Here is a 7500-nt window from a genome sequence, read left to right on the forward strand (position 1 = left end):
TGTGGGAGCACCTTAAGTGGGGGTCTCCTCCCAGTCTTCCCCCCCCTCAGCTCCTTTCCATCCTTGAGTTCCCATCTGGAGGCTTCCTCTATCCAGAGCTGAGTCCTGCCTGCCTCTCTGTGTCTGTGATGCACTGAAACAGCACTGGTCAGGGTGACAAACGACATTCTCATGGCAGCCGATGCCGGCTCTCCTTCTCTCCTCATCCTCCTGGACCTCACAGCCGCCTTTGACACCGTCGACCACACCATCCTCCTAGACCGCCTTCACTCCACTATCGGACTCTGCTACACTGTTCTGGACTGGTTCACATCCTATCTTTCCGAACGCACCGAGTGCATCTCCTTGGGAGGTGCAAAGTCCCGGACCCAGCCTGTCACCTGTGGTGTCCCCCAAGGATCCGTACTCGGACCCACCCTCTTCACCCTGTACATGTTACCCCTCGGCCGTGTCATCAGCAAGCATGGTATCCCCTACCATTGCTATGCTGACGACACACAACTCTACGTTAAACTGGACCCAACCCCTCAGTCAACCTCATCTGCACTCACCATCTGCCTGGAGGAGATAAAGGCGTGGATGAGAGTTAACTTCCTCCAATTAAATAGCTGCAAAACAGAAGCCATCCTCATCGGCACCCCTCACCAGGTTAAATCATCCCCCATAACAAGCATCACTTTCTCTGGACAGGTTATCCCTCTGTCATCCGTCGTCACCAACCTTGGTGTTCGAATGGACCCCCACCTCAACTACGAGGCCCACATTAAACACATATCCAAAACGTCATTCTTCCATCTTAGAAATATAGCAAAACTCCGCCCCACCCTGTCTTTGCCCGATGCCGAGAAGTTAGTCCATGCCTTTGTCTCCTCCAGGCTCGACTACTGCAACGCACTTCTCATCGGGATCCCTAGCAAGAGCCTTCAGAAGCTCCAGTACATTCAGAACAGCGCTGCTAGGATCCTGATGAGAGTGCGCAAATACGATCACATCACACCCATCCTCCACTCACTACACTGGCTTCCCATCTCCTCTCGGATCATTTACAAAATCTCACTGTTAACTCATCAATGCATTTACGGCAACGCACCCCCTTACCTCAAGGACCTGGTCAAATCCCACAGTCTCTCCACTCGCACTCTCCGCTCATCAAATGCTAACCTCCTCAAACCCACCAAAACCCACCTCCGCTCCATGGGAGACCGGGCCTTCTGCTCCATCGCCCCCGAACTGTGGAACGCCCTCCCTGCCCACCTGAGAGCACCACAGTCGGTCGACTCTTTTAAGAGCGGACTTAAGACTCATCTTTTTAACAAAGCGTTCCAGTAGCCAGATTTGTATTTATTTTTTTCTTTTATTTTTTTTTCTTTAGTTTTATGCCACAGTGTCTTTTTAACCTTTCTGCTTTTGATGTTTTTAGTGATCTTTATTGTGTTGTGCTGTTTTTATTTCTTTTATTGACTGTAGCACTTTGAGATTCTTGGAATGTAAAGTGCTTTATAAATACAATCCATTATTATTATTATTATGCAGCCCTCAGGCCTAGGGAAGGTAGCAGCATAGGCCGGCAGTGCAATACGCGGGAGCGAACAATATTGGCAGTAGCATTGACATTAGGGTTGCCAACTTTCTCACTGCCAAATGTGGGACAAAAGATGGCGTGCCACTGCACGGTGCGGGGGGTTTGCAGGAATTGGCGCATTTTACGCTGTACGTACGCATGAGGGGGCCTGTGATTGGATGAATATACGGGACAAGGGAAGTCCCGTATATATTCATCAAGCCCAACATCCCGGCTAATACGGGACAGTTGGCAACCCTAATTGATATTAGCATTAGCATTGACGTTACCACTAGCTCTCATGTTCAATTTGTAAAGCTCCCATCAGAGCTCCAATGGCTTTCCCGTTCGCTGTTTAGAAAGGACCAAACTTAATTCCGGGGGTATTATTTCTCCCTCATGTACTGTAGTGACACTGAGGCAATTTTCCAGGTTTCTCTCCAACTCCATCCAACTGGTTTTAAATTAAGGAACAGTTTTAAAATGGCTTTCAAAATGTAGCCTAGTTGTGGGAGTGTGCCGTTGAAGTCCAGAGGGAGTGAGGAGTGTGGCTTTGAAGTGCAGAGGGAGTGAGGAGTGTGCCTTTGAAGTGCAGAGGGAGTGAGGAGTGTGCCTTTGAAGTGCAGAGGGAGTGAGGAGTGTGCCTTTGAAGTGCAGAGGGAGTGAGGAGTGTGCCTTTGAAGTGCAGAGGGAGTGAGGAGTGTGCCTTTGAAGTGCAGAGGGAGTGAGGAGTGTGCCTTTGAAGTGCAGAGGGAGTGAGGAGTGTGCCTTTGAAGTGCAGAGGGAGTGAGGAGTGTGGCTTTGAAGTGCAGAGGGAGTGAGGAGTGTGCCTTTGAAGTGCAGAGGGAGTGAGGAGTGTGCCTTTGAAGTGCAGAGGGAGTGAGGAGTGTGGCTTTGAAGTGCAGAGGGAGTGAGGAGTGTGGCTTTGAAGTGCAGAGGGAGTGAGGAGTGTGCCTTTGAAGTGCAGAGGGAGTGAGGAGTGTGCCTTTGAAGTGCAGAGGGAGTGAGGAGTGTGCCTTTGAAGTGCAGAGGGAGTGAGGAGTGTGCCTTTGAAGTGCAGAGGGAGTGAGGAGTGTGGCTTTGAAGTGCAGAGGGAGTGAGGAGTGTGCCTTTGAAGTGCAGAGGGAGTGAGGAGTGTGCCTTTGAAGTGCAGAGGGAGTGAGGAGTGTGCCTTTGAAGTGCAGAGGGAGTGAGGAGTGTGCCTTTGAAGTGCAGAGGGAGTGAGGAGTGTGCCTTTGAAGTGCAGAGGGAGTGAGGAGTGTGCCTTTGAAGTGCAGAGGGAGTGAGGAGTGTGCCTTTGAAGTGCAGAGGGAGTGAGGAGTGTGCCTTTGAAGTGCAGAGGGAGTGAGGAGTGTGCCTTTGAAGTGCAGAGGGAGTGAGGAGTGTGGTTTTGGTGCACGGCCTACAACCTCCATGCAGCTGGGATGAACTGCCAGTCAGAGGCCAGGCTTGCCAATGAATGTATCTGTTACGGTACATGTGGGAACACGGTACATGTGGGAAAACTAGGGTTAGGGTTAGGTACTAAGGTGCTACGGTTAGGGTTAGGGTTAGGGTTAGGGGTAGGGTTAGGGTTAGGGTTAGGATTAGGGTTAGGGTTAGACATGCCAGCATGTACCAAGTCGACGTAGCACCTAACCCTAACCCTAGTTTTCCGTATTCCCGTACCGTGTTCCCACATGTACCGTATCATATCTATTGCATAAGGCAAGGCAAGGCAAGGCAAGTTTATTTGCCCCACCCGCAATGTCCTCCCCTTCGCACTCGGTTCGCAGGGTATTTCAACCGGGGCCTGGTTACCCCTTAATATCCAGGACTTCCCGTCCCTTCCTTTACCTGGGGCCTGGTTACCCCTTAATATCCAGGACCTACTGTCCCTTCCTTTACCTGGGGCCAGGTTACCCCTTAATATCCAGGACCTACTGTCCCTTCCTTTACCTGGGGCCTGGTTACCCCTTAATATCCAGGACCTACTGTCCCTTCCTTTACCTGGGGCCTGGTTACCCCTTAATATCCAGGACCTACTGTCCCTTCCTTTACCTGGGGCCAGGTTACGCAGCAATGGCCAAAGCTGTATGTAGGTCTTCAAGGAACTACGCCCCCTGTTGGACAGTGAGCCACCAAATTAGGGCTATGCATCATGTTGTCACCTACACCTGGAATGGACTGTGAAAATAGGTGACAATGTGTCTTATTTGTTTCATAAGACCTATTATAGCAATAGGCACTCCATACTGTAGCCTTATACTGTTGTACAGCCACCCCACGCCATCCCACCCCACCCACAATGTGAGACTTTTTGGACACACACACACACACACACACACACACACACACACACACACACACACACACAAACACCAATGTACACTCAAATGGCTCACTCTGACCATGTGGGAGTATGTAGGGTGTTTGTGTTTGAAGCCATTTGGTGCCATTTGGTGTTGACAACCGAGTGGCCCACACAAGCTGCAGACTTGTGGAATCTCTCACAGTTTTAGAAGGGGGATGATGAAGCGCGCTGGACTGAGGAACAGCATAGGCACAGCACATCGCCATAATAGCGTTTTTTTTGTTATGCTTGTTGTAAATAAAAGTTCTATGATGCATTGAAATGACATTAAACTAAGATAATACGATGGTTATCATAATTTTTCAAATCTTTATTAATAAGTTATTACAGAAACAGTAAGTGACATTTTCCGAGAGCGAAATCTGTTGTGGTATTTAAAAATGGCGGTTAGCGAAGAAATGAAATCTATGAACATGGGATGACGAATGACGATTTCCATTGACCAATCAACGGTGTGCAGCGTCACACGTCACACGCAGCCTGGCAATAAAGTACCTTTCGCTACCCATCCCGAACAGGAACTAAAAATGGCATGGGTACTGTGGCCTGGTCCGGTTCGGTTGGCAGTGGAAAAAGGCAAAAGAACAGGGCCAGCCCGGGCTGACCCGGGTCAGCCCTGTAGTGGAAAAGCGCCATTAGGAGTGTGAAGAGGCACACAGAGTGTGTGTGTTTGTGTGTGTGTGTGTATGTGTGTGTGTGTGTGTGTGTGTGTGTGTGTTTGTATGTGTGTGTGTGTGTGTGTGTGTGTTTGTATATGTGTGTGTGTGTGTGTGTGTGTGTGTGTGTATATCTATCTACTAAATCACAGACCTCAAACAGTACTGATCTGGTTACCTGGGAATCTGTACTGCAAACTTGACCAAAACACAGAACACATTTTCAACCGGAAGGTTGGCAAGAAGGTTTTTTACAGAGGAAACAAGATGCTTTAATTGAGATGGGATGCTCATAGCATGTTGAAAATAAATCTGAAAGTGCACCTTTTAATCAGTTGTAATTATAACTGTATTATACATTACATTTCCAATATTGCACAACTATATGAATATCCAGGCTATGTTTAGGGAAAACTAGCATCAAGTTGCACTGTGGTCATAAATCCATTAAGCCAGTATTCTGCATGGAGAGCTAATAGCTGGTTATGCTAAAGCCACTGGTATGTGGCTGTGTGCTGGATCTGGAGAGGGAGAGTCGGGTCCTGGCAGATCTGCGGACGGCCCTGCCTCAGCACAACTGTCATTAGAGCTGGTCCTAAAGCAGAGTCTAGAAACCCTGGAGACCTGCCCACGGAACCGCAGGACCCCGGAGTTAAAAACAGACAAACGGAAGGAGGGGGAAAACAAACATCACTAGGAGAGACTCTCTCGAGGCTCTAGACTCTGATGCTAGTGCCATCCCATCTGACTTGATGATGAGGCCATGGGTACTTAAGTGTTTTGACTGTATTTTGGGCTTTTCTTTATGGTGGATGCTTGTCTTTATGGTATACATGGAAGACGTCTGAGAGCTCTGTCGTCTTAATTAGGCAACGATGGAGCAACGTACTGTCTGATGTTAACTCGTCAGAATCACACACGCCACCAACGCGACTGTCAACAGACTCTTATTTCACTGGTTGCACAATAAATGGAAATGTACCGATAAATGTACATGATATGAAGTAGCTAGCCTGCGGTAGCGTGTGTAGACCTACACAAAGTAGAAAGCTGTGCAGGAAAATGTTTGAATGTTTGTTAAACAAAAGAATCATAATCTGTTGTCGCTTACTACTGTGAACTAATAAATGGCGCTTGTAGAACTGTTGTATAAAAGCAATATCACACTCAAGGTTGTGCTGTTATACTGAATATCAGCACGGCTATGATTATCAATGAAGATTATTAATTAATCGCTGGAAGTGTTCAGCAGAGCTAAAATGTGAGGAATTTCCAGAGGCCTGCTTTAGAGTTGAGATTACCATCTCTCTCTGTCTCTCTCTTTCTCTTTCTCTTTCTCTCTCTCTCTCTCTCTCTCTCTCTCTCTCTGTCTCTCTCTTTCTCTCTCTCTCTCTCTCTCTCTCTCTCTCTCTCTCTCTCTCTCTCTCTCTCTCTCTCTCTCTCTCTCTCTCTCTCTTTCTCTCTCTCTCTCTCTCTCTCTCTTTCTCTCTCTCTCTCTCTCTCTCTCTCTCTCTCTCTCTCTCTCTCTCTCCCTCCGTCCTATTCTCATCCTCCCTACAACCCTGTGTGTCCTCTCTCCACACACAGAGGCGAGTCGGGCGCCGGCAAGACGGAGAATACCAAGAAGGTCATCCAGTACCTGGCCCACGTCGCCTCGTCACACAAAGGACGCAAAGACCACAACATTCCTGTGAGTTGTCTCCCCCCTACTCCGTCACCCCCCCTCTGTTCAAACACCCCCCCCCCTCGACCCTCAACCCCCTTTGTCCTCTAATTGGTCCACAATGGACCCCAAGGCAGACATTTTACCCCATTATGTGTATTCAATTGACTTTTAACAAATGTGCCAATGTAATTATGACCCCCCCCCCAATGTTAAAGGCTGACATAGCTTCTCTAATTAGTTTGCTGTCTAGTCCCAAAATGTAACGGTCACACGGTCACACACGGTCACAGCTCCAATTCCATGGTGCCCAGTGCCGCTCTGTCTGTGAAGGCTAAGCTAACTGTTAGCAGGCTAATTCCTATTAGCCACCTGTTAGCCACCAGTTTACTGCTAATGGCTTGTGTCAGTCTGACAGAAGTGCTTCAGGTATATCTAACACTTGCATTTGTTTATATCTGGAACAAACAGCCAGAATCTCCTAAATCACTGAAGCTACAGGCAAGTTTGTCCCCACTTTCTAAAACCTCAGTGCTCAGTTTTATTGTGTGCATGGCATGCCCCCCTCTCTGCACCTCCAAACTGTCTGCTCATGTCATGGACTAATCTTTGTTGTCTATATGAGGTATTTGTTGGTGCTGGCAAAAGTTTCTCTCTCAGTCTATGACCTTCTATTTAGTCTGTTATCAAAGCAGTTCACTCATAATCATATCACGCTGTGTTTTATCAGTTGTTGGAGCGTTATTGAAAGAAGCTCAGGAAAACTGCCAACTATCAAAACAAAGTGAAATGCAAACAAATATTATTATCATTCTAAACACAGTGAATGCTTGTTATCAGTAAAGTACCCTTTAGAACAATAACTAACCCTCTGTGTGCCGTCTATGGTTAGTTTGTCTTGGTCTCTTCCACTTTTCAAGTACATGTGAGTGAGAGGGTAGTGAGGACTGTTAAATCAGTGTGAAATCTAATCAGACCGTAGCGTTCAAAAACCTCAGCCATACGATCTTATATTTCAAGGTTCACCGTAGATATTTGGGTCGTAATCTGTGCATATCTGTGCATATTGGGTGGTGCTAATACTTGAAATACTGGTGAGAAAAAAAAGTCCAGTTTGACACTGAAAATATACCTAGCTCGTGTGAACCATACCCGGAAATCCATATATCAGCATTGACATTCACTTGTATTCATGCAAGCTTGTCACTCTATCAGTCTGACAACCTTGACCTATAGCCTCAAGTACCCTTTAATACACTGATTAGTT

The 7500-nt window shown here is 47.4% G+C and overlaps 1 protein-coding gene across 3 annotated transcripts in view; it reads left to right on the forward strand.

Moving 5' to 3' along the window:
* The window catches only part of myh10 (myosin, heavy chain 10, non-muscle), a gene marked incomplete at both ends in the record, with an annotated part of 73925 nt that overhangs the window by 33123 nt on the left and 33302 nt on the right, over positions 1-7500 (forward strand). For 2 of the 3 annotated variants that reach the window (XM_080524176.1, XM_080524177.1), the window contains 2 exons: positions 6158-6260; positions 6705-6734. In XM_080524176.1, coding sequence (XP_080380302.1) covers positions 6158-6260; positions 6705-6734 — 133 coding nt within the window. The remainder of the gene's footprint in view (positions 1-6157; positions 6261-6704; positions 6735-7500) is intronic. The other variant, XM_080524178.1, reaches the window with a different exon arrangement.

The sequence above is a fragment of the Nansenia antarctica genome (genome assembly GCF_963989245.1).
Source record: "Nansenia antarctica genome assembly, chromosome: 2".
Classification (NCBI taxonomy): Eukaryota; Metazoa; Chordata; class Actinopteri; order Argentiniformes; family Microstomatidae; genus Nansenia; species Nansenia antarctica.